The following is a 26638-nucleotide window of genomic DNA, read 5'->3' as shown; positions in this document are numbered from 1 at the left end:
CTCCTGCCGCTCCCAGCCCGGGCGGGGGGCGGGGGGCGGGCGCGGGGGCGGAGGCGCCGGGCGGGGGCGCGGGGGAGGGAGCGGGAGCCGCTCCGGTGCCCCGTGCGTTCCGCGCGCCGGGCGCCTGTGCATTTCCGCGGGCGCGCGGCGAGCCGAGCCGTTCGCGCCGCTGCTGCAGCTCCGGCCGCGTCTCCTCCTCCTCCTCCCCCCGGGCCGGGCGTGTGTGTCTGCGTGAGTGTGTGCGCGTGTGAGTGCGCGTGTGCGTGTGCGCGCGCGCGCGTGTGTGTGTGTGTGTGTGTGTTTTGCAGGTGTGTCCGTTTTAATTCTGCCCAGTAGGTGGGACTTGGTGACTTTCGCACCATCCCCGCCCCCCCCCCCCCTATTTTGGCTGCTTCTCCTGCCTCCCCGCGCCCGCGGCAGCCCTGCAAAGTCTCGGAGTCGGGGAGCGCCGCTCGCTCGCTCCCGAGCCCGCCGCGGCCCGCGGGAGCCGAGCCGCCACCATGCCCGGCCGCCCGCGCCGCTAGGCGCGCCCCGCGGCTCCCACCGGCGGCCGCGATGGTTCCCGACGCCGAAGGATCTCGCGTCTGATCGCCCGGCGCTTCAAAGGCAGAGGCCCCCTCCCCCTCCCGGCGTCTTTGTCTCCTTCCCCCCCGCTCGCCCCGCTCCCCCCACCCCACCCCGCCTCTCCTCCTCCTCTCTTGTAGAAGCCGCGGTCGGAGATGGATGTCTCGCTCTGCCCGGCCAAGTGTAGTTTCTGGCGGATTTTCTTGCTGGGCAGCGTCTGGCTGGACTATGCGGGCTCGGCGCTGGCGTGCCCCGCCAACTGCGTCTGCAGCAAGACCGAGATCAGCTGCCGGCGGCCGGACGATGGGAACCTCTTCCCGCTCCTGGAAGGGCAGGATTCGGGGACCAGCAACGGGAACGCCAGCGTCAACATCACGGACATCTCGAGGAACATCACTTCCATGTAAGTCGGGCGGCCGCCCCCGGCCGCTGCCTCCCGCCGCGCCCGCGCCGCGCTCCCGCCGCCCGCGGCTCCCTCCGGCCCTCGGTGCCCGGCTCGCCGCTGCCCGCCCGCTGCCCGCCCGCCGCCCGCCCGCCGCCCGCCCGCTGCCCGCCGCCCGCGCGCGCCAGGCTCGCTCTGGCTCGGGAGATGCTCGCGGGCTGCACCTTCCAGGTGACTCCGGCCTGGCGAGGGGCGATCCGGGCGTGCCCGCGGGTGCCGCTCCCCGGGAGGACCCGGGCGGCCCAGGGCGCGCGGGGCCCTGCGCCCACCCCCGCCCCCACCGGCTGGGGCGCGTTCCCAGGGTGTGAATCGGGTTCTTTGACCCCCCGCTAAATAGCAACAGTTTGGCCACGCTCAAGTGGAATAAAGTAGACGAGGTTCGATTCCCTGGCAGCGCGGCCAGCGGCGGACGGTGACCACGGTGGCCGCGGCCGAGCTGAGCCGGGAGGGAAGGTGACAGGGTCGGCTCCCACCCGGCCGAGATGTTTAACTATTTCCTTTTGGAAACAGCGAAACACACGCTGACAAGTAAACAAGTTGGGAGCTGGCGCCTCCCGGGGAGACTTTGGACACCTCCAGGCCGCCATGGAAGACGGCCTCTCCCGGCTGCCTCCACCCCACCCTCTCCAACCCCATTTTGGGCATTTCTGAGACACCCCCTTTTCCCACCCCATCTGCATCTGGGTGCCCACAGATTCCTTCCCCTTTCGGGCTTTGAGAACTGCTCCGGCAATTCCCAGCCAGGGTGGCGAGAGCAGGCGAGGGGGCTGGAGTGTTGGGGGACCTGTTCTGTGATCCTGCGGACCCGTCTGTTTGGAAAATTGAACTCTGTGACTGGCGTTGGCTTGGCTCTGCCCGGTCGGAGCCCGACGAGGGCCTCCGCTTTTCTTCCTATTTCCCTGTGGTGGGGAGGGGGGGAGGGCAGGGACTTGGGGTCGGGAGGAGAAAGGAGAGCTCCGGGGCCAGGGCCGCTGTCCATCTCTTCTTCCACGGACCCAGGCCCGTGGGCACCGCTCCCCAGTCCTGCCCTCCGGGGAAGGGTGTGGATGGCACTGGATTGTTCAGGGGCGCTCTCCCTGCCTCTCTCCGTGGTGACCCCTGAAACGTGTAGGACGCCGAGAAGGGCTTGTGTGGACATCCTGCCTGGGGCTAAGGAAGGCATTTGGGGTGGCTCTTGGTCCTTTGGGTGGGCGTCCTCAGCAGGGGCCGAGGCTGCCATTGGTGTATCTCTCTGGGCCGTGGGGCTGCTGCACGACCGGGAGGAATTGCGGTCCTGCTTTCTCGAAAGCCCGCCAGCCCTCTTGGCTGATGGAGGTTCTGCTCCGGGTGCTTGCAGCTAACAATTGGAGGGGAATGTGTCGCCCAGGAGATGTCCCTGATTCCTGGCCCAGGGCATGAGATTGACCCATATATTGGCACCGACGTTTGCCCCCTTATCACCTTCACCCCGACGGGGCTGACTGGAGAGATGACGAGATAAATGGGGGGCTGGCGGTGGTGCAGGAACAGGATGGGCCTGACTCTGCCTCTCCCCCCCTGCAGGCCGTGCTTGCCAGCATCCCCTTGGATGCCGGGAGGAAGGTCCCAAGTGGGGTTGTCAGGGAAACTCTGCCCTGGCCGAACACTGCCGGGCTGGTGTGGGGGGCAGTACCTGGGCCCGGGCTCCCAGGAGGTGGGGCGGGCAGGGAAGGTGCCCAGTCGGAGCCGGGTCCGGGCTGTCTCCACTCCCTCCAAGGATGTGTGCGGCCGTAGCTGCTGGTGGCAGGCAGGGCCGGTCACAGCCACACCGGCTCTGAGCAGCCACAGGGAGGTGTTGCTCTCTGGAAAGGCTGCTCGGGACGGCAGTTTGATAGGGAAGAGCTGAGTGGGTCTTCCCAGGCAGAGGGTTGAAGATGGGGCTGCTGGAAAAGTCAGTGATGGGGGGGGCGCGTGGGGCAGCCTCTGCCCCTGCCACTGGAGACCCCAGAAGGGCACCTGGGGCGCAGGGAGCTGGGCATGGGCCGGAGCCCCTTAGTGCATGCCCATCCTTTCCTTAAATGCACCCCCACATCTGAGAGCCAGGGCTTTGGATGTCTATAGGACCTGAGCGGGGTGGCAGGAGGGGAGGTCAGAGGTCATGGTTGGCTGACCCTTCCTCACCCCATCTTCTCCCTAGTGCCCTGTTATGTCTAAGACGGGTATTGACTGACTCAGCGAAGGGCTGCCTTCCAGCCCGGGGGCAGAGGACCATGGAGGGGGGGTATTGTGTTCCCCCAGGAGGGAGAGGGCAGCTCCCCTGGGTCCCTAGGGGATGGAGGCTCAGGGTAGCCCAGTGACTTTCCCGGGGCACACAGCCCAGGTCGGCCAGGCTGAGACCTTTCTCTCCAATGGCAGGCTCCCCGTTTGCTCTGGGGGCTGCCCCTGGGGCAGGCTGGAGGGAGCAATTTGAGGGCCGAGAGGAGCCCTCCATCTGGGGGAGTAGCGTGGCCTGGGAAGGGGGTTCAGCCAGAGCCTGGGCTTTGCAGGAGCCGTGAGTGTTCTTCTGCCGTCTCGTGCTACCAGAGTCATGGGGGCCTTCATTCCTCCGTGCATCTGAAGCGCTTGGTGCTGGTGTCAGCTGAGGGGGGCAGCTTGGATGGACTCTGGGAGGTGGCAGTGGGGCGCAGACGCTGGATCCATCCGGCTGAGCTAAGGGAAGCTGGGGTGGTTCCCTCTGGGTTGCACTCCTGTTCTTGGGGCTGTGGAGTCTCAAGGTCTCTCCTCAGGTGCTGAACGAATTTATCTGAGTTTTCGGAGGGACACGCGGTTCCCTGGGGTTCTTTGAGTGGTGTGTGGAGAGGCTCCCGTGGACTCAAGGAGGCGCCTCTGACGGTGGGGGGGGGGGCTCCCTATCAGTGTCATGAGGAAATCAGGTGCAAGGCCTCAGGGCTGACATGTGGGTCTCACCTCCACCCCCCAGAGTCAAAGCGCCTCCAAAGGGCCCCCCCTTCTGGCCTCTTTCTGTTCAGGAGGCCAGTCCCTTTGCACCGACTTGCAGTGACCTTACCTGGAAGGGCCCGGCCGCGCCCAGCAGCCGCTGACGTCACAAAGGCGGCGGTGGGTGGGCAGGGCGCATCCTCGGCCTGCCAGGCCTTCAGAAGGGGGCCGGTGGCCTCGCTGGGCCGGGTGCTCCCGGGCTTGGCCACCCGAGCTTGGGACGCCCCAGCTGGGTCCCCAGTGTGTGTGTCTCTCTGGTCGCTGATTCCCCTGCCCTTCCTGCAGGCTGCCCCCTGGCAGGGATGGGGGGCTCTGGGGCTTTGCCTGCTGCTCCTGCTCCTTCCTGAGCATGCAGAGGTGAGGAGCTGCCCCGGGCAGTTCCCAGTGGGAGTTGGGATGCAGGCCGGGGCACCAGCCAGGCCCCAGCGCCTCGTGGGGCTTGACCAGGCGCCCCAGCAGGGGGGCCGAGGCTGGCGGAGGGAGGAAGGAGTGTCCGGACCTTTGCGGTCAGATTTGGAAGGGGGCGGTCAGCTGTTGGGGAAGAGGTCCTTCCGGGGTGGGAGGCGAGTGCTACCGAGGCCCTGGGTGGGCGCTGGTGGGTGGGCTTCCCGGAGGGCCCGTCCTGGGCCGGGGACCTCAGCCCGCACCCTAGGAGCAGCCCAGGGCCCAACTCTGCACTTCGGGGGCTGAGCACGGACCCTGGGGCCGTCCGACCTTAGCTCGAGCGTGCTTGCCTGCTGGCGCCTGGAGGCCGAGCCTGGAGCCCGAGAGGCGGCCCGGCCACCACCCTCCTGCCTGGCGTGTGCTGGGTGGGGAAGGAGCCCCCCGTGTGTCCACCCCTGACCTCTCCGTGCCGTCTCTGGAGAGGTGGGCCCGCCGCAGCGCAGCTGCTCGTGGGTGGGAGAAAGGGTAGCCTGTGGCCTCCCTGGGGATGTCCCGAGCCAGGGCCGGGGTACCCCGGCAGCCTCCTGGGCTCCCCATCACAAGTGCTTCATCGAGCGGCTGGTGCTGGGGTGGAGACATTGTCCCCAGCCTCCCCGGGGACCACCAGGAAGCCAGTGCAGGGTGGGGTTCTGGGAATGGGACAAGGGAGAGGACACTGAGCCCCACCCTGCTCTGCCCTTGGGCTGCTGGGAGCGAGGGAGGACTTTAAGTTCCACAGTGAAAGGAGGCCCCGGGCGGCGGTGTCCCTTCTGGCTCGGGCACGTGTCGCCCCGGGGCTGAGGACTGAGCTTGGAGGTTTCGAGGCGCCTCTGGGGGCCTCTCCTGTGCGGTTGCTGCTGGCCTGGGATGCCCCAGGAGGCGACTCCTCCAGGAGTAGGCCAGGGGGAGCTCCCTCACCCCCACTTTCCCTTCCTGTCTCTACAAAACTCTGGGCCACAGAAACTGCTACACAATTTAGAACCAACCGCCCAGGCCAGATGCCATCCTTAGCAAGGACTGGTGGGGACCGCGCATTCTCCTTAGAGTGAGGAGACCCCTAGCCTCCGGGCCCCCCACCTCCACCAGAGCTCTGGGCAGGAGAGGGCTCCCTCTTCCACCTCACTGGGTGAGAGAAGAAACTGCTAGAACTTCTGTTCCAAATTATTCTTGTCTAGAAAAGGGAATACTTAATGTATGAGTTGAGGATATATAAGCATAGAGTTTAATAATATGAGTGTTTGGGGGTTACCGGCTACATTTTTTATTGCTTCAGCCATACAGAACCAACAAAGCTCGGTGCCCACTCTTGTGGTAGGAAAGGTCGGGGTCTGAGCTTGAGGGCAAGGTGGGTGCCATTGGAGAGGCGTAGGTCTGTTCCAAGGAGGGGTAGTTGTTCGGGAGGGGGCATGTGACAGGGATCAGGCTCAGGAAAGGGGTCTCAGCTCTGGACCAGGATTCCCTAGCCTCCCTCATCTTCCTGGACCAGGCCAATTCTCAAAAGAAGGTCTCCTGGACCATCGGGATTCGACCTTGACAAGCCCCCTCATCTCCTTCTGTCCATGCTTCTGGTTTACACTTGCCCAATTAATTTTTGACTCAGCTGCTTGAAGAACATAACCAGGATTATTAGTCCCATTTCACTGATTAACCAACCACACAAAATAAACAGAACCTGAGTCCCTGATGGTGGAGTTGTCTGACTCACAAAATGAAAGATCTAGAATGTTCTTGTGGGTCCCCTGCGCCTTCGCCCACTCCCTCCTGTCTCCTGCCCTGACCCTTTGGCTGCACACCCTCTGGCTCTGGGAGAAGGCAGATGCCAACTCTGTTCATTCAGAATGTTCTTTTTTCTATTAGAGGCAGCGTTATGGTGCATCTCTGAGGGGCTTGTGGCGGGCAGCTGGGTGTGCTGACCACTGGGTCTAAGTGTGGCTCAAGTAGAGGCTGGGCTTGGCTGTGGCCAAGGAAGCATCAGCTCCAGCCATCTGTCACCCTGGAGTCTCGCTGCCTTCATTCTGGGGAACAAGGGTGGTCCTGGGGACCCAGTGGGTCAGCAGCCCCTCCTGATGGGTGGGGTCATCAAGACAGGACTCTGCTGAAGCCATAATGGAAGCCGGGTGCGAGGGGAATCCTTTGAGGATCCTCAAATTTCTGCCTCCTCTGAGTGCAAGACTCACCTGAATTCAGAGCTGGAAGGGGAGCTCAGGTTACCCATGGGGGTCTGCTGAGAGGCCAGTCAGGGGCAGGGGCTTCCCTGGGCTCCCCGTGGCTGGAAGGCCTGGCTTCTTGGGGGCAGGTGCCAGGCTGCCTGGACTCCGCCCCGGCCCCCCTTCTGGGCACTTTGTCAAAGCCAGAGCCTCGCCCACGACTGTGTCTCCTTCTGGGACGATGTTTCCAAATTCAGGGTCCCCAGAGGCAGCAACTGTGTGAGGCTGGAAGCCCCGGGGCTCCTGGCAGCCTGCAGCCCACGCCAATTAGCATCAGCTGGAGAAGGGCGGCTGCTGAGCTCTATTTACGGCGGGGCTGGGGAATCCGCAGGCTCCGCGGGCCGGGAGCCGTCCCTTCTCACGACTGGCCCCAGGCGCCCATCTGACTTTCCCACTACGGTGTCCCAGGTCTAGCTGGTGGGAGACTCAGGTCCCTCCCCAGATAGTAACACCCAGCCAGGAGCGGAAGCGGGCCTGTGGCTTTGCTCGGCTCCCGGTGGAGCTGAGCCTGGGCCCGGCCTCTCCCAAGTTTGCCCACCTCTGGGCCTCAACTTCTTACCTTAAGCTGAGGACAACAAAAACCACCTTTCTGCAGCCCTCTGCGGTCAGGGCCCTGAGTCATGTCCGGCGGTGTGGAAGCTGTCAATACAGGATAAGTCATAACTGCTAACTTTTATTGAGCACTTACTATATCCAGACACTGGTGCAAGTACTTTCTAGGTCATTCCTCGTTGTGACCTCATACCAACCGTCTGGGATAAATACTATTATTTGTCCCACCTTACACATGGGGAAACTGAGTCTGGAGGCAGACTCTGACCTGCTTACCTTCATGCATCCGGCAGGTGACACAGCAGCATGTCTCTCACATAGTGTGAACGTCACACTATGTTGCCTGTGCCGTCTGGCGTGCTGACGTGCACTGGTGTGTACACACATGGACATGTGACCTCATGAGAAATCAGTAATAAAAAAAGGGTAAATGTGAAGGCCCAGGGAGCCTTTCACCCCACTCCTGGCGAGAGCGGGTGGGGCGAGGGGAAGGCAGTGAGCCAGCGATGGTACGGAGCTGGCGGGCAGTGCTGGCCAGGCGGAGTGGACAGGTCGCTTCTCTGGTGAGGCCTTGGGCTCCTCCTGACCTGTTCCCGACAGCAGCCTCCCCGTGGGGCCGAGTGTCAGCCCGGCCTCTTCCCAGGCCTCCTTGACTGCCCCACATTGTCCTGGCCTCGGAGATCAGGTCAGCCCTCCCAGGAGGGCAGGTGCCAGCTGGGCTGGCAGGGGTTCAGGAATCTGGCGGCTGGGGCCAGGCCAGCTCCTCTCGGGGCTGAGGCCTGGTCAGCAGGACTGTGTTCCTGGCTGCCCAGGGCCAGAGAGAGCCTGGCTGGGGCAGCATGGGGCTGGGGGGCTTCTCCTAGGTTGAACTTTGGGGGTCCTGAGGCTGCTCTGTCTGAGTGGTGGAGGCTGACACCCACTTCTCCAACCCTCCCCCTGCACTGTCCCAAACCAGCAGTCTCATTCCCACCACGCTTCCTCTTGCCCCATCTCCCCCCACCTCCCCGATTCTGGACGCTCTGTCTTTTCAGAGAGTTGACCCTGAGGTTGGGGGTGTCTTTGGGCCCCCTTGGAGCCGGAGTCAGGCTAAGATTGGGGGGGGCAAGCCTTTGTGGCAGCCCCCGTTTTGCTGGTGCTTGGTGGACTATGGGACCTCTCTGGCCTCTGCATCCCCTCTGGGAGTTGGGGTTCTGGGGGACGGAGCCAGTGCGGCTCCCCAGGTCAGTGTCAGGCCAGTGTGATGTCATCCTAGGTGGGCTGGAAACAGTCAGCCCCTGGGTTATTTCACTTGTAGACTGGGGTGTTGTGTGGGGAAGACTTTGGCTAAACCAGCCCATCTGGAAAGGGGTTCGCAAATGGTGGGGCCAATCCCAGTTTGAGGAGCTCACCCGGCTGAGGCGGAAGGCCGAGGCCTGGAGCGGGTCACCTGTGAGTGGAGCCTCAGGGCCCCTGCAGGCGCCAGGCTCTCCACCGGTGCGGGTCTGGGGTCTCCGCCTGCTCCCTGGGGCGCAGGAGGCTGCTCCTCCAGAGGCTGGGAAAGGAGCCTTCGCTTCCTGCAAAGAGGGAGGGAATGACGGGGGAGCAGCCTGAGATTCGCAGTCCTAATCTGGGCTGCCTCCCACGGGAACCGGGGCTGCGTGCGCGCATCTGGGGGCGTCTGTGCACACGCACACGTGCTCGCTTCTGTGCTGGGTGCACAGCCTCCCGGGCTCCGTAAACAAGCCCCGAGCCTTGGCTTCCTGCCGGCCGCTCGGCTGCGCGAGGCCCCGGCGGCCGCCAGAGGGCGACGCTGCGCACGAGACGGGCTGCGGCCGGCCGGGCGCGGGAGCCGGGCAGGTGGCACATGCCCGGTGACATGTGCAGCCCAGTGGCTGCAGGAGGCTTTCCTGGGCCTGCGGTCCTTCTCCCGGGGCGGGGCCGCCCTCAGCGGAGCGAAGCCGGCCTCCATCAGGTCCTGCAGGCCAGGGCGGTGAGCCTCCCGCACCCGAGCTCGCAGGAGGCTGCTGGAGAGGCCCTGGCGGCGAGGTCTCCCCCAGCCCGCTGGTCTCAGCAGCAGCAGCTGCAGGAGGGCTCAGGGGATAGGGAGGAGAGGGAGGGGCCCCGCATCAGTCTGGGTGGGGTTTCAGGGAAGTGTGGGGTCAGGCTGTTTGTTAGGCTGCCTCGCTCCCTGCCCCACCCCATGCCTGGCGTGGGAACCGAGGGGCTGTGTGGTCAGCACCCGGCCCAGACAGGCACCAGACCCCAGAGCTGATGTCACGCCTGGTCTCAGTTCCCAGAGATCCCGCGCAGGTGACGGGTGGGGGGTGCCTGGCCCCACCCACACCAGCAGCCCCCTCCTGCCAGGCCCCTCTGTCCCGGGCACATTGACTGGGCCAAGACTCTGTCCTGGGGTCACCCCATGGGTGCCAGAGCCAGGGTGGCAGTGGGACCGTCTCTCTGGGCATTAGCCTATGCCCTGAAGAGCAGAGGTGGGGCTGGCACTCCCGGCTGGCTGGAGCCCGTCCGCATGTACCCCGTGCTAATGGGTGGTGCCTACTCTTGGGGTCAAGGTCACAGCACCTCCCGGCAGTGTGACCCTATGAGGACCCTCAGTTTCCTCATCTGAGGGCTGGAGATAAAGTGAATGCAGGCTGTTGGGGCTTCAGGGAGAACACACGTGTGTGTGAAACAGATGCCTTCCCTCTGGTCCTCCCCCGCGTCCCCTCACATGGCGGTGCTCTCTGCCCCTCATCCTGCTTCCAGGCGCTCCCCCACCACCAGCTCAGCCTTTCCGGCCAGGGCCTGTATGAGCAGCAACTGGGCCCAGTTTTGCGTGGCCTTTGCTTCTCAGCTTCAGCCTCAGTTACGTCCTGGCTCAGCCCTGTGTGAGCTCAGGCGCGTTGCTTCTCTGAGCCTCAGTTCTTTGTCTGAAGGCGGAGATCTGGACATCTCTCCAGAGTGGCTGTGAGGTGAGGCTGGTGCCGCACAGGTGGGTGCACAGCGCCCCGAGGGGGCATCTCACAGGCGCTGGGCTCTGGTGTCTGGGCCCTTGAGGAGCAGGGCTAGGGGAAGTTCTGTGAGCGGAGCTAGCAACCGGGCCAGAGCTCGGGGAGGCGGCACAAGGGCCAAGATGGTGTATGTTTGGACACGGTGACCAAGTGGCCGAGGCACCTGTCTGCCAAAGAACGGGGGACTGTGTGGTTCCCACGGGTGGACTCAGTTGAGAACCCCAGGAGCCAGAGTGTCCCAGGCAGAGGTTGCCCCCTGGGGGCCCCCAGAGGTGAGGTGCCAGGCATCTCCATGCAGGGTAACCCAGCAGCACCTAGCCCTTGTAGGTGCTGTCCCCCCGTCTTTTCTCCCAGGGAGCCCACTGTAGCTCCCTATCTCTCGCTGAACCCCTTCTGGCAACTGTATTGACTAAGCCCATCAGCGACTGGTGGGGATCCAGGAGCATCGCTGGGGCTAAGAACCTAGGAATCCAGGGGGAAAGGGGTGAGCTCTGGGCCCCCCTCTAGCCCACCCTCCAGTCTCTCTCAAGCATGTTCATCCCAGTTCCTTGTCCAGCCACAAGAGGGCACTAGACCGCGAGCTCAGCAGGAAGGAGGCGCCTTTCACCTGCCCCACTGGGGTTGCATCTTTGCTCAGAGTCCAGGCTCCCCGTGGTCCCCTGGCAGACGCAGGCCTGAGACCACAGCAAACCCGCTGGACTTAACCCGCGCCCACAGCCTGGAGTTTCATATTTCATGGGAGACCAGACTGGGTCATGGAAAGGTCATGACTTTGGCAGCATGTGGGGGGTCCAGCCTTGCCCCCTTCCTGGCTTGGGGTGTCACGTGATGAGGAAATCCCTGGGCTTTTCTGGGTCTCATTTCCTTCAGCTGCCAGGCCGGGTGTTAGTGGGAGGGGCTGCTGTGAGGACTCAGTTATCTCATGTACAGAAAGTGTCTGGAACGTGTGGCTACTCAGTGGCTGAACACCTGCCCCTTCCACATGAAGGACGGAGACAGGACGCACCCCAGGAGATGTTTGGGGGACCCCATATGACTTGGGAGGGGGTCACTCGCCAATGAAGGCTCCGTGGTTCCCATTCATGGGGGCAGCAGTGACCCCCAGTGGCTGGAATGCAGAACATCGGTGCCTTCCATGCTGAGGGCCGGGGCTGGGCAGTCGGTGGCCAGAGCTGGGGCAGGGGAACTTGGCGCCCTGTGTGTGTCTTAGGTGCTGATGACAGGACATGATTCTCTGAGGCGCTGGCGCGATGGTGACCACTGGGCCAGAGGTGAGAGGGCAACCCCAGAGCACACCCGTGCCACGTACGGACGCGCCGTGGCCAGCCTGCCTGGCGCCTGACCGCCGCTGCTCTCAGTGGTTCCTGGGGTGCCGCGCTCCATGGGGTGCTTTCATTCAGCCATGAGGCTCCAGCCTCTGAGACACACTTTGTTTATCTGAAAAAGGCAGGGGGTTGGGGGCTCTTCCGCTTGGATTTGAGCGTCAGACACGGGTGTGCGATGTGTGTGTGAGGGCGTGCGGGCTCACGTGGCAGGAGGGGGTGGTGAGCGCGGTCGAGCGTCAGGCTTGACTGGCGCAGAAGCTCCAGCTACGGGGAGGTGTCTCCCCCTCGGCGCGGGGGCCTCGAGGCTGGCATGGGGGGTCTCTGGCTCCTCAGCCCGTGTGGCTCCTTCTACCCACCTGAGCTGCAGGCGGGGGTCTTGGCAGACGTGCGGGCTCAGGGAGATAGTGAATATCAGCTTTGCTCCAGATTGTGTTTCTGACGCCTTGCCACCTCCTAAGTGGCAGTCATTTTAACAAATGTGGCGATAAGACAGCAAGTGGGAACTGACATGAGAAATGGGAGGGGGCGGGGCCTGGGGGAGGGGTGTCCTTTGATTCCCTCCTCAGAAACTGTGTTTTTGAAGCTCTGGGAGGAAGCGGAGGGAGCAGCTGGGCCCCCTAAGCCTGGCAGTGAGGGGCGGCCCAGGGTGGGGGGGGGCGGGAGTGCCCACTTCTGGGGCTCGTGGCCTTGGTTGGTGGCAGCTTCCCTCGTTCACGGGAGGGCTGCATGTCCCATGGGGGCCCCTGCTCCTGTCCCCGGGGCCACCTGGAATTGCGCCCTTGAAGGACTGTCTTTCGCATGTGGACACAGGCAGTGGCGCCTGGCAGTGGTGCCTCATGCCAGGGCCGAGGGGCTCCAGGTGTCTGCCCTGGAGCCAAGGCTCAGCCAATGTCCGGGCTTCTGGGGAAGGATGGTCAGCAGCCGTGGCTGGACCCGGACTGGAGGGCTGGCCCTGAGCCCTCCGTGCCGAGTCCCCCACTCAGTGCCCAGCTCCTGGGCGCGATGCTGTGCGGTCAGAGGCCTCGCTTGGAACTCAGCGCGGGGGCAGATCGTCAGCAGGGGCTCCGAGCCACAGGGGTGCCTCTGGAGGAACAGGCACAACATTTTAGAAAACGTGTCTCCCCAGAGTTTCAGGAGACACGTGTGCACAGGACGAGGTGGCTTCCCTGGGTGGAGGGGCTTGGAGGCCCCACACTCGCCCTCTTCGGGGCCACTAGCTTCGGTAGCCCAGTCTCATGGTCGTAGCCTTGGCTGTGAGCCGGGCCTTTGGCCTTGCCAGCATTCGCAAGGGCCTGTGCTATTTCAGGGGAGCCACTGAGTCACTTCCTGACAGTGCAAGGCAGAGGCCTGGGGGGAATAGTTTATTTGGAAGGTGACCCAGGCAGCAGGGAAGAGGCCAGCGCCGTCGCTGGCCAGTGAATGGCCCGTGTCCCTGTGTTCCTCTCACTCTGATTTGTCCTGATCCCTGGGGCCGGCCCCTTTGGTGAGAGCTGGGGATGCCCCCGGGACCCTGACACGCGAGGTCTCCATGCTCTGTAGAACGTCCATGTGTCGGCCGTGGATGGTCCGCCAGGGCCCTTCTGCCTCTCCTGCCACCTGACCCCGCTCTGGGAAGGTGTCTCGGGAGGAGGGAGGGGGCAGCCAGGTTCTCTCTGCCCCAGAACAGGTTTCTGGGAGAAGGTCCTTCCAGAGGTGATTTGGGGGCCACCTCCCCTCCCTGTGGGAGCGTGGGCCAGCTGGATACCTGGTTGGCCCTACGTGCTGGCTGCTGTCTGGACATTGCCATCTCCTGGCTCCCTGCGACCCTGCCTGCAGGCTGCTAGGCCTGTGCCATGCTGGCCAGGAAGCTGCCCGGCCTCCTCTCTCTCTGCTCGGCTCAGAGCGGGGCCCTGGGCCCCGGGGGCCGGCATGGCGGTGGGGGACTGGCCTGTGCTCCCTCACTGTCGTCCAGCCTCATTTCCAGGGTCATCTCCTGTCTCCACAGGACTCACTGGCCACTCAACCCTGCCTCCCCAGTCCTGTGCCCCACCCGGGTGGCTGGCCTGTCTACCTGGCCTGCCTAGACCGTGCGGACCTTGGGGCTGCACCCTGCAACCATCCCTGCGCCTGCCCACGCAGCCCAGCTGAGCCTCGGCGTCTGCCTCCAGTGCTGTGGGTGTGGAGGGCAGGGCATGGGTCCTGCGTGGCCCTCTGTCCTGGACGGGCACCAGTGGGTGCTGTGTGCCACCTAACAGGAGAGCTGGTGCGTCTATCCAGAAGGTCTCAGACTGGCAGCCGCCGACATGGTGTCAGGGCTCTGTGGGGGCGGGCACCTCATTCTCTGGTCCCCATGCTTGGGGTGCCTGGGCTTCCTGCTCAGCCAGCGGCCTGTTTGGGGGGTGGGCGGGTTGGGGGAGTCTCCCCTCGAGAAGTGTGTCAGAGGGAGGAGCCTGTCCATGGTCACTGGCTAGTGGGGTGCAGAGTTGGCATTTGAACTTGCAGGTGTGGCTGGAGCGTGGGCTCCAGGGCCCCGCACCACTTGTGCATACCCATCACTCAGGGGTCTGCCCCTCTGTCCCCCTGAGTTTGGAGTTTCTGATTCCCTTCTGTGGGAGGGCTGAGGACTTCTGGGCGGTACCTTTGCTGCTGCCCAGGGACCAAGCTCTGAGGCCAGCTGCTGGGCACCTGGCTTCAAGCAGGACTCCGGAGCCCACTCAGGGGAGTCCAGCATAAGATCCTTGTGAAGCTTCCCTGCTGCGAAATCACTGCCCCCCATTCTAGGAGGACACTAACCCACTCCCAGCTCATCCGAGGGGCCCTGGCTTTTCTCTCTGTTTCCCTTCTCTCTGCACCCCAAATACGGTACCTGGCCCTGGTCTGCCCTTGGCCCCACCCTCACCTCCCCGTGGGGCCGGACTTGGCCCGCATGTGCTGAGTCGGATCGGATGCCCAGTTGAGAAGTGAGGGCATGGTTACTTTTCTCAGATTGCCCTCCAGACCCCAGGGCACGTGTTGGGGGGACGCCGTGCTCCCGGGTGCGGTTCGTGTTCTGACCTTCCACTGCCCGCCAGGAGAGCCCGTGGCCTGGCCAGTCTCACCTGCTCTGTGTCCCTCCCCCAGACCTCCCACTCTTGGACTTGGGCTCCTGCCCGCGGGTTCTGGCCTTTGACCTGCTCACCGGGGCCCCTGTCAGCTTGTTCCCCTCCGGGGGGTGCTTTGGACTCCAGACCTGCATGTGTTGTCTGCTCCAGCTCGCCGGTCTTTGGAGCGCATAGAGACAGCAGCTGCTGCTTTTGTGCCCTTTCTGGGCGCCAGGCGGGTTATCGGGCACCGCGTTTAGCCTCCATGAGCATGAGCAGGCTGCTGTCACCCCGCAGAGGGAGAAATTGAGGCCGAAAGAGGGGAGCACGTGTCTCAGGCCACTGTGTGACTGGCTCGGTCTCCACCAGGCCCAGCGCCTGCACTCGCCTTCGCTGTGGCCGAGTGCGCAGAGGGGTCAGTGGGCAGCCGGCTCCAGGCTCCGGGAAGGCAGGGCTCCGCAGCCGGCGGGCAGGAGGGTCTTGGGAGTGGCCAGGAAGACCGGGTTCCGAGCGTGACTTGGCTATATTCGCGAGTGCGATGCCGACGGAAGACAGGAAAGGTGCGGCCGGTCGAACGTGCTGGACACAGAAACGAGAAGGACAAGACCATGGAGACCCGGTGGCCATTGGCTCTTGGACGGGGCCCCGGGGTTTTCTTCTCTCTTTCGGAATCCTAGCGCAGGACGCCGTGGTCGGATCTGTCAGCTGCAGGTGATGGGGAAACGGGCTGTTCTGTGCGGGATCCCTTGTTTTTTTCTCTGTTAAGACAAGACTTGAGAAGCTTGGAGACAATAAAAACACGGTCGTGCCTCCGGGTTGTGCCTGGAGGTGAAGACAGAGTGGTCGTCCCTGCCATTCGAGGCACCGCAGCCCCGCCGTTCTGGGCCCGGGAAGGCCAAGGCCCCGGGGTCGGCAGGCTGGGCCCCGAGACCTCGCTCCTCGGCTGCCTGGAGCCTGCCTGCACCCTGACCGCGGCGTCTCCCTCTCTGGGCGTGTCCTGACGTCTTCATTTCAGAAGGACGCCGGCCGTGATGGGTTCAGATCCCCCCAGTGGCTCCACTTTAAATGAATTACCTCTTTAAAGACCTCGTCTCCAAATACAGTAACACTTGGAGGCCCTGGGGGTTAGGACTTCCACCCGGGAGATGGTGGGGGCAGCGGGCTACAGTTGTAAGACAAAAAAGGGCACAGCCGCTGAAAGTCAGGCCTTTCTTAGCCTTCCCTGAGTGCAGAAACCTGCAGGAGTTATGCGAGCTGAGAGTTCTCCTGTTTGGGGTCCCTCTGCAGGTGCCCTAAGCAGATCTGCCAGGTCGGCCTTGCGAGCACAGGACACCATGGGAAAGGTTGCATGCTTGAAGGAGAAGCAGAGGTGGAAAGGGGGGGCTCCAGGAGTAAGGGTGAGGTGCCAAGGGCCCACCAAGACAGTTCTCTGGCCCTCTGTGTCCAGGGAATTGCAGGTGGGGTAACAGAACAACTCCAGATCAAATGCACGCTCTCTCCCATTAACCGACGAGCTGATTTATCAATGATTTCAGCAGCTACCAGCCCCCGCCTGCTCGCGTCAGCCACCACGTCAGGCAGCTATTGCCCCTCAAGTAACAGCGACTGGGGACACAGCAGTGCAGCTTTGGTTAGCACGAGGAAAGCTTGCCAAGTAGAATGGCCACCAAACAAGGCTATGGAAAGGCTTTCCTGGGGACGTGAACATAAATAGGACCCCTCCACCCCATCATTTTATTATGAAAACCTTCCAGCATGTGCCAGCTTGAGCACCGGACAGCAAAAGTCTGGTGGCTGCTGCCCGGAACCTGCAGGTCATATTTTATTCTACTTGCACTATCACGAAGTCGACCCACTGCTCTGTCCTGCTTCCCATCTCATCACTCCCATTTTTCTGATGCAGCTACGTAAGTTGTAGATGTGTGTACATGCTCCCCGAAATCTTAGTATGTCTAGTATTAAACCCGAAGGCCGAGGAGGCATTTGCCATCTGGCAGGGGTCAGGGGCTGCAATGGGGGGTTATTTCAGGTACAGGGGATGGAAAGCTCTGGAAGCAAGGGAGTTTATTCTGCCTGTCGAACTGGGAAGAGAATGACCATCCAGGCTGAGGTCCTTGAGAATTGGGGTTCAGTCTTGTTTGTCTTTGTCTTTCCAGTGCTTAGCATCTGTTTGGCAAAATAAACATATGGATGGATGGAAGGATGGATGGATGGGTAGATGGGTGGATGAATGGAGGATGGATGGAAGGATGGACGTATGAATGGATGGATGGACGGATGGATGGGTGGATGGGTGGATGGAAGGTGGACGTATGGATGGATGTATGGATGGATGAATGGGTGGATGGATGGATGGATGGAAATATAGATGGATGGATGGATGGATGGATGGATGGATGGATGGAAGGGTGGATGGCTGGACAAAGTGGTCGATGGATGGGAGAATGAATGAATGAATGATAGAGCTCATGCTGGGGACCTGAAGGTTGGGGGCCAGTTTGACAGTCAGGGAGACTGAGAGGGAGCCTCGGGTTCTCAGAGGGACAGATGTAGTTATGTGGGCCGGGCCCATGACTCGTTGACTGGAGTCTGGCTGCCCTAGTGGACAGCCTGGGGGTGGGGGTCAGCGATCCTGGGCCTCGTGCTGCCACGGCAGCGGCCCGGAGGGAGACCTGGTCCCCGCTGAAAGGCCCCAAGGTGCTTGGTGGCAGAGAGGAGCTGTGACTCAGGAATGCCACTTGCTAAAATATATTTGTTTATTCAGAGATTTAATTAACATGTTTAAATATTAAAGAGTAAACAACCTGTGTCTAGTGGGACTCAACATTTACCAACAGGAGTTCTGACTTATTTAATGATTTGTGCTTCCTGATCTTAGAGCCAGATTTCCGGCTGGATTCTAGGGAGACTCGTTCTTGCTGGAGGAGGAAGGAAGTGGGCCAAGGAGACAGGGAAGCCAGGAGGAGGAGCAGAGGCTGGGGAGGGAGGAGGAGGAGGAGCTGGAGAGAGAGAAGCAGGTGGAAAGGAGGAGGAGGAAGGAGTTTCCAAGGAGGTGGTCGGAAAAACCAAGCGGTTGTATTTGGTTTGCGTGGCGGGAAGAGGAGAGGAAAGGGGCTCTAGTGTGGGGGCAGCAGGAACGGGCTGCAGGTGAAGGCTGGTGACAACTAGCAAGTCTCTCTGGGAATTTCTACAGCGGGATCGGAGGGCTCAGGGTTTGCTTTTAGGGGATGCCTGTTTGACTTTGTGGGTGCAGGTTCTCACGGCCACGCCTGAAGCATCCCACATGGGCACAGCCACCGCGTGGCCTCGCGGGGGGCCAGGCCGGGAGGCCGGGCCACCGCTGGCTGGAACGCGGGGTCCTGAGGCGGGTTCTGAGCGACCTGCATTATAACATCTCTGCAGATGAAGCCGGGGACGCTGAGAGATTACACTGGGGTTATTTATTGGCCGTGCGCTCTATGGTTTTAATTTTTTCTTTTTGCTTATTCAGGCTTTAGCTCCAGAGGAAAATAGCCTGGGGTGGCTCTGAAATAGATTCTCTCTGCCCCATTAACTTATTCAGTGAGTTTAATGGCCCTTTTTCCCCTCAGCCTTGAAGCCATCATTAAAAGGCAGAGATTTATAAAAGCAAAGACACTGAGCTTTAGTCAAACTTTGGCTGTGGGCTGGGGGAGGGCAGGGCGGGGCCCCTGGCGCCCCCTTCGGCTGTGGCCCAGAGCAGGCCCGTCCTTAGGGTGGAAGCCCTGGCTGGACCGACTATGTCCTGGGAGCTTGGGGTGGTGGCAGCGCCCCATGGAAGCCTGTTAGGGGAACGCATTTTCCTAACTCTCCCAGGGCTGGGGGTTCTGGAGGTGTCCCCAAGTCCCCAACGGGCTCAGGTTGAGATCCCCTGGTGAGTGGGTCTCTGGACGTTTCTGGGTGTCTCCCCGCCCCTCCTGCTACTCCCCACCACTCTGGGTCAGTTTCTGGAAATGCAGAAGTCACTGCACGGAGGGGCCAGAGGGTCAGAGCCAGTTGCCTGAAAGCCCAAGTGACCTCGAGCCAAGGCTGATTTGCCCGCAGGCACCTCGGGTTTGCCAAAGGCTGAGTTTACCCAGTTTACCAGAACCAAGATGTAATTTCTTATGGGACCAGCCAAGATGTCTTTGTTCCGTTTGACCCCCTTCTGCACCTGCCAGGTGAGATCCTCACAGGGCTCCACACCACAGGCTGCGGGGGAGAGGGCAGTGGCCTCTGGCTTTGAAGGGATGGCACAGGGGACTGGCACATCGGCCCGGGAGCAACCCACATGGCGCAGCAGACCTCTCCTGTCTCGCCTGCTGCTCCCCTCAGCAGTGTGTTTCAGTCACTCTGCTCCCCATGCTGTCAGTTCTGCTCCCCACTCTGTCTCTGGTGAATCCTCTCACCCCCTGCACCTCTGGCTTATACCCCACTTCTTGTATGCATAAGCTGCTGGCAGGGTAGAGTTTTAAGTAAAGAATGTTCAAGTGTAACAAGTTGAAGTATGTTTGCTGGTGGAAACTTAGAAGTCGAGAGAAATAAAAGAGGAAGAAACCGTCTGCCCCAGCAGCGTGAGAGACACCCAGAGGCGCTGGTCCCGTCAAGTCTTAGTGGGGGAGTCGGGGTGCGGGCAGGCGGTGGCCTGAGACCTGCATCCACCCCCAGGGGCATGCGGGAGCTGCGACCAGGCCGGGAGCGGGTTCCTCTCCATCTTACTTGGGGGAGGTCCCCTCTGGAGTGAGGTGGGGGCAGCAGCACCAGCATTTTAAAAACAGTTGTCGTTTTTGTTCCTAGTCTTTCTGGGAGCACAGAGCTCACTTGGCACATGTAGTTCAAGTTACGAGTGAAATCACACCTTGTGTGTATGCGCGTGTGCGTGTGTGTATGTGTATTTACATGTCTCGGAGCAAGTGATTTTGATTTGTGTTTTAAGAAGCCTCATCTCAAGAGCCCCAGGGCCCAGGGGGAAGCAGGTCAGCTCTGAGAGAAGGCAGGAAGGATGGCGGGGCCGGTGGGTGATGTGGGCGGGAGGCCAGGGCTTGGGGAGCAAACATGTCAGAGACTGCAGGGATTTCAGCCTAGTCTGACGACCCTGGGGCGTGGGAGACGGGGAGAGACGGGGAGAGGCGTGGAAGGGCGGGGTCTCCAGAGCCCGGTGGGCGGGACCACGGCGCCTGGAGCAGCAGGTGGGAGGTGGGCTGGCGGCGTCCGTGTGGACCCCCGAGTGGGTGGTGCGGGGAAGGCTGGTGCGCAGGTGGGCGCAGCGGCGCCATGCGGAGGGGCCCTTCTCCAGAGTCTCTCCAGCCGAGGCGGCAGGGGGGCCTGTTGGAGCAGGGAGTGCCGGCCTTATTCCAGAGCCCTCGCTGCCACGGCCGTGCGCCCTTCCCTGGGAGTCCAGCCACGGGCACCCCTGTAGGGGCCGGCCTCTGGGTCCTGAGCTCTTTGCTGCATGTGGTAGCTCAAAACCAGCTTCGCGAGAGGCTCTCTCCGCCCGTCCCCTCCCCACCTCTGTGGGTGGGGTCGTTCAGCTCACCCCGGAGCAGCTGCTGCCAGGTCACGGCCGCAGTGGGCAGTTCTGGGCGGGCAGCAAGGAGATGGGCTGTTACGTGATCCTGGGTAATGGCCGCGGGGAGGCGAGAATGGTGATTATGCACCTGCACTCTCGGGGATCCGGAGGATAACTCCACATGCTCGGTGAGGAAGGCCGCCAGGTCTTCCTGTGCCCCCTTACAGAGCAGGCAGGCGATGCATGTACCCAAGGTGCATGTCAGTTGAGAAGGACCCTTCCTGATGCCAAGTATCATTGCATCGTATCCTCTGGCTCCAGATGACTCATGGGGTGTCCTCATGGGGCGCCAGGCCCCCACATGCGCTTCGTTTTCTAGATTTCCCAAGAAAGTCTTGCCTCCTCCTGGCTGAAGAAGTCCTCGCAGATGTTGGTGGTGCTGGTGACAGTAGCAGTAACAGCGCCGCCCAGCACTGAGCACTTCATTCAGCGCCTTTACCCTGCACAGCTGCCTGGGCTAGCGTTTCTTCCTGTCTTCGAGGTGTGTAAGCCGAGGCAATGACTCAGGCCCCTCTCCACTGTCACCTGACCCACAAGCAGCCCAGTGGGTTGGCGCTCAGGCCGACTTAGTCCGGGCTGCTCCTGCACCCGTGGGAAACAGTCTGGCCTCCCCACACCCAGAGTCGGCGGGGCCAGCCTGCTCCCCGCTCAGTACATCAGCTGCGTTATACCTCGGTCGGGACCTGTGCTGGAACAAGGCTCCGCGAGTCAGTTTAATGAGAAATGCAGCTCTGGGGCTCCGTGGATCCGTGGCCTGGACCCCCCTGTGCGGGGAACGGGGTAAAATACCTGCGCAGTCAACTGCTCCATTGTGAGCAGGAGGTGGGGGGAGCAGGTGCTGGTGGACAGGTGAGAGGCCGCTGCGTGGGGAGCGCCTGGGAGAGCTTGGGGCGCTGGTGTCGCCGGGGGGTGTGGCTTGGTCCTCAGCGGGTCCTTCCAGTAGACATTGACCAGGGCACCTCCTTTGGGAGCGAATGACCAGGGAACACAGCCTGGGTAGAAACTTCCGCATGTCTCCACCGGGCCCCCAGGAGAGGGTTTGGTAAGCGGGTAGCTTTTTCACTCGCTGCGTCCCTCAACAAGCCCAAAGCATGGCGAGGCAGGCTGGAAAGCCTGGCTCAGTGTACCCCGTAGGCCCCGGGGTGCTGAACAAATCAGCACCCTGAGCTCCATTCTCGTGTGAATCCCCACCCCACGGGGCGGCTGCCGGAGTCCAGGGGGATCGTGCATGTGACTTTGCGTTTTGGCTGGAGGTCACTGGGAATGGCTTTGTTTAAACAAAAGGGCTTAATTTCTCTGACATCAAGTTAGGCCACGGGAGGGCCTGGTCGTCCAGGAGCACAGTTATGTCAACGGCTGCCGCTCTGCGGTTCTCGCAGTTTCTCATGTGCCCGTTAGGTGTCTGTGGCCTCTGGGTGCTGTGGAAGGCAAGGTGAGGGGTGTGTCCCTCAGGAAGCGAGAGCGCCCCCCACCCAGGCTGGCACGTGCTCCAGGTGTGACTGCCCGTGGCCGCCAGTGGAGCTTCAGCCTCCATGGGGGGAGAGGAGAAGGGCAAGGTTCTGGGGAGCTCTGTGGACCATAGCTGGACACCCCAGTGACTTTGGGCTTTTAGCAGCCCCCACAGATCACTGTAAGCCCAACATCATGCGCTGTGGTTCCCCTGGGGACGGGCCGGCCCTCCGCGGGGAGCATGGATGGAGTGGACAGTGGGCACAGTGGGCACAGGGGGAGAGCAAGGGGTGGCGCAGGGACACACATTGGCAAAGCCCTCAGAGTCCCATGTAGGGGGTGCTTCTCCGGATGTGCTGGCGGCGGGGGTGGTGGGGAGACAGGATGGCATCTGTGTTTCTGGAAGTTGGGAGGCGGATTGGAAGCGGCAGGCCCCGGGCCGGGCAGCTCCATGGAGGTGAGGATGGATGGATGGACTCGAGGCGGGGGAGGACAGGGAGGTGAGCTGGAGGGGCCAGGGGAGATGGCTGTCAGGCCCAGGATCCGGGCAGCGATCGCCAGCAGATACAGGCAGATGGGGCTGGGCGGTGGAAGGAGATGGATGTGTCTGGGTTCTCGCATCTGCTTTGGGCCTGGCTTGGAAATCCAGAGGCATATGTCTGGCTGGCGGCTAAAGCTCAGGGCTGGTCTTGGGCAGGGAAGCCAGTCTGGAAATTTGTGAATTATGTGCCTCGAGGTAACTCCTGAAGCCAAGGGTGAGCCATGGGAAGGGTGAGGGCCTGAGCCCTGCCTTCAGGAGGGGGCAGGCGCGGGCCAGAGAGGGCGGAGCTATCACTGCCTCGGTGTCCCCTCCGGACCAGGCAGCCTCATCAAGTCGTGACCAAGTGGCGGTGGGGAGGTGGGGAGGCAGGGAGGTGGGCCGTGCCTGCTGGTTCCGACCACTGCTTCATGAATCAGGACTGTGGGTGACTTAAAGCAGAGGGCCCGGGGGTGGGAGACCCTGTGGGTGGAGGGGTGCAATCTGCTGTGGCTTCCTGCTGGTCCCCTAGTTCCATCTTGAGGTCCCCTCCCTCTGACTCTTCCTGGCTTCAGCTTCTGCCTCAGGAGTGTGCTCCCCTGAATACTCCCCCCGCCAACCCATCTTTCTTGCATCATCTTGGCACGGGTTGGTATTTAGATGAAAATGAGGGGAGATAATTATAGGAAAAAGCCAGCAATGTCAGGGGAGCTGCTGCCTAGGCAGGGGCTGCTCCCGGGCTGGTTTCTTCCTGGCAGGGGCGGGTACCTGGAGCGTGGGCTGGGCACCCCTGCCCACCCCCTGGACCAGGGTCACTGTATTGCGGGTCCCCAGGTGGGAACCGGCCCTGCCCCAGGGACAGCAGCGCATTCCTGTGGAGAAGAGTCTCATGGCCCCCGACCCAGGGGTCGTGAGGCCCTGGTGCCCTGGCTGCTGCTGGGTGGAAGAGCCACTTTTGCCCCTGGCCCCACAGGCCGGATGAGTACACTGAGGTCCAGAGGCTTGTGGGGATGTGCCCTGAGCCCCCAGGCTGGGAGGCAGAGGAGAGTGTTTGGGCCTGGTTCATGCAGGCAGTGCCGGCGAGGGGGCTGCTCTGTGACCCGCCCAGTGGGCTCTTTGTTTCTTGAAGGTTCCCAACTGGTTCTCAGATGCCCACTTTCCAGCCTGCCCGATGCCTCCCCCTCGGTTCTAGGGGCCTGGGGCAGGGGTGCCTACCATGCCGTAACCTCTAACCTGAACCTGGGGTCTCATTCCCCAGGATGCTCACATGGGACCATCCCCTCTGACCTGTCTTGGGGTACAGGCTGCTGAGGGCTGGAGCGTGACTTTCTGAGCCCATTTCTACATTAGTAGCGACAGTGACCACTTTTGTCAAGCACGCGTTTGCTCAGCACTCCGAGGGCAGTGTCCCGCCTGTCCTCCACGCAGTGGGAGGTCCTGTGTGTGTGATTTACATGTGAAGGGACCAGCAGTGACCGGAATGGTGGGACCTGGTCCGAGCGTGACCTCCTGGGACCTGCTTCTGGGCTTCGGGCACAGCCTTCCCTCACTGCCCCGGCCTTTGTTCTGTCGTCCTTGGGGCGACCCTCTGCCTGCAAGCTGCTCCTCTTGGGGAGCCCTTGGGCAGAGAGAGGATCAGGGAGGAAGGGACAGCCGGGCAGCTGGGAATAGCTGTGCCCAGATACCACCCCCATGCCTGCACTCATGCCTGGTGACACAGGCCCTGCAGTGCCCCGGGTGGCTCAGTGTGACACCGTGCCCTGGCCAGCTGGTCACGGACGTCCACTCGGCTAATTCCAGGGAAGGTCACTGCTGTCCTGGGGCCTGTGTGCAGGGGTGGGGGATCTGCCCTCTGCCTCTATCCCTGCTGGGCCTGCTGCTCTGACTGTAGGTGGAAGGGATGCCAATTGGTCTTACCCTGCACCCCACATCCTCCTGCCAGCTCCACAGCTTGGTGAGCCTGGTGAGCCAGGGGCCAGGGATCAGGCAGCCCTGTCTCCCCAGAGGATCCTGCTGGCCCCACGGTGACCCTCTAGTCTCCTGGACCTCAGTTTCCCTTTCTGTTAGGCATAGTGGCACTTACCCCTAGGACGGTTGTGAGCACTGCCAGGCTTGCAGCCTGCCCTTCCTGGTGACTGGTCACAGTTGCCCCCTCCCGGGGCACTAGGGTCTGCAGTGGCAACGATTTTGTGCAGCTTAGCCTACCCACCAGACAGTCTCAGAACAGGGGCCAATCCTGGGTCTCCATGTGCCTGCCTCAGTTTCCCCAGCACATGGAAGAAGTCACAGGGCAGCTCCTGGGGGACACTGGGAGGTCCGTGAATGTGTTCAGGAGTGAGGCAAGGGCACAGCTCTGTCATCGCTGCTGCATGATGCAAGGCGGTGTGGGGGGAAGGGCTGAGGGCCGGAGCCTGCCTGGGTTTGATCCCCGGGGCTGCCTGGCCTGTGGTGTACCCTTGGCCAGTCACTCCCCTCCAGCTGCCTGCATGTCCTGATCTGTGAAATGGGGGTAAAAGTGGTGCCAGCCCCGTGAGCCCGTGTCTCGTGCTGGCTGGGCGCAGGCGGGGGAGGGGGGAGGGCTGCGGAATCAAGCGCGGGCTCGAGCGTGGTCTGGGAGTGTTGCCGTTGCCTCCGTGCGGCAGAGAGCCTCTGCGCCCACACCCCTGCTCCCACCGGCCGGGGGCAGCCCCCCATGCTGCCCGCCCGGGGGGCACAGAGGAGCTCCCTGGCTCCGGCTTGGAGCCTGGCAGCCTCTGGGCCCGGGAGACTCCACCTGCACGCCAGGTGTGCGGGGAACTCCGCATCGCGCAGCGCCACCTGAGCTGTGTTGATAGATTAATCTAAACGCAGTGGGGACATGACAGGCCTGTGATTTCCATTGTGCGGCCAGATCAGACTCAACAACGGTGCCCTTAGTTTCTGTTTGTTTGTAGTCTCACGCCCTGGGCTGGCAGGCAGCCCCCTGCCTCCTGCACCCTCCCCTGGCGTCTGGCCTCAGCGCCTTCCCACTGGACACCCTGCAAGAGGTGGGTGTTTGGGCAGCCCCCCGGACTCCTGGGTCAGTCCCGGCCCTGCCCTTGGCATTCACTGGCTGTTTACCTGGGCGATTCGCCCTGTTGAAAACCTGTGTTTTTATCTTCACTGATATTTTCCTAATGAATTTGCAGCAATATTATAAAACACAGGAGAGCATCAGTGCAGGGAGGCTAGGATGCAGGCCCAGCCCCCTCCCCCGCCCCAGAAGGAGACAGCAGCACCCCAGGTCGAGGGCGCTTTTCCCTGGCGGACGCTATGCTCCCTGATACTCATTTTCTTGATTTTCTCCCTTTTTCTCCTTTCCACCGTGAGCCTGTTACTTTACAACCAGGAAATGAGTCACTGAGATGAATCAGCCTCGAGCCCACTGGTTGCGCATCCTCGCTGGTCAAGTGAAGGTGCTGGGGGAGATTCCCAGCCCTGGCAGGGACCCTGAGTCCCCGAGAGGGCGTCTGAAATGTCAGAGGGCCGTGTCCAGCCTGCAGGGTTGGGCCCAGGAACCAGCATTCTGCGAGGATTCCCTGCCCCAGGAGTTTCCGACGGGCATCGGGGCTAGATCTCCGGACAGCCGCCCTCGGACCCCTGCCACCACGGCCCTGCCCTCCTGGCGTGTTGGATTTAGACTCTGGGGTGGGAACGGGCATCCTGTGGCCACCAGTGTCTGGCGTGAGGACGGGCCCTGCGGGACGTTCCTGTTCCTACTGGGAAGAAGCCGCCGCCGTGGGTGGCTGTGCGCTAGAAATGGGTGGTCCAGAGGAGGCGTGGGCCCCGGGACCGCCCAGAGCGGGGCCTCGGGCCAGCTGGCCTTTCCTAGGAGCTCTGGGGGGTCGGACCTTCTCCTCCTGCTCAGCACACTTCGTCCTCAATGGTCCGGGCTGGGCCTTGTGTTCCCATTTCTCAGATCTGAGCTGAGGGCCAGCTCAGCATCACACAGCAACGCGGCAGGGCCTGGAAGGAACTGGCCGCCACCTGCACCCACACAGCCGCGGCATTGTCCCTTCCGGTGGGTGCCACGGGTGGGGGCGACTCCCAGGTCTCCACCTTGGCGGTCTCGGGGCTCCCTGTTGCCCCTCTGGGTGGGAAAGCTGGGCCTGTATGCGTCTCCCCTCTCCACCTCCAGCAGGAGCCCCATCAGGGGGTCCCCTGGAATGCTTGAGGAGCATTGCAGTGTCTGTGTGTGGCCACGTCACTGTCCCTGCTGCCGATTTTCTCATTTCTTTGCAATTTGGTCTTCTGGTGACATCTCATGCCTGGGCCTGTTCGGTAGGGGGTGGATTTACTTGGGGGCCTCTGATGGCCTTTGGAGACCCCTCTCGCGCTGGTGTACGGGGGGATGTCTTGGGCGGGTTGGCACACAGGGAGCTGTGACCCGGGCACGTCGCCTGTGGGCCTTGGCTTCCCCGTGGGGCGGTGGGGGCTTGGGCTTGTTGCTTGCGGCTGCCATCAGTGGCCCTGAGTCCAGACTTTAACTCAGCTCTCTCCTGGAAGCCGGGACAAGTCACCCTCCAGGAACTTGAGATTTCCAGGATCCTCCAGGAACTTGAGATTTCCCCCCC

The 26638-nt window shown here is 62.4% G+C and overlaps 1 protein-coding gene across 6 annotated transcripts in view; it reads left to right on the top strand.

Annotated features, from left to right (window-relative positions):
* Positions 1 to 719: 719 nt before the first annotated feature.
* The window catches only part of NTRK3 (neurotrophic receptor tyrosine kinase 3), a gene marked incomplete at both ends in the record, with an annotated part of 248767 nt that continues 222848 nt past the window's right edge, over positions 720 to 26638 (top strand). For all 6 annotated transcript variants that reach the window (XM_084254006.1, XM_084254004.1, XM_084254005.1 and 3 more), the window contains one exon: positions 720 to 967. In XM_084254006.1, coding sequence (XP_084110132.1) covers positions 720 to 967 — 248 coding nt within the window. The remainder of the gene's footprint in view (positions 968 to 26638) is intronic.

Source organism: Talpa europaea, assembly GCF_964194135.1.
Source record: "Talpa europaea genome assembly, chromosome: 14".
NCBI classification, from domain to species: Eukaryota; Metazoa; Chordata; class Mammalia; order Eulipotyphla; family Talpidae; genus Talpa; species Talpa europaea.
Note: the sequence above shows the minus strand (reverse complement) of the source record. Positions and strands in the feature narration are given on the sequence as shown.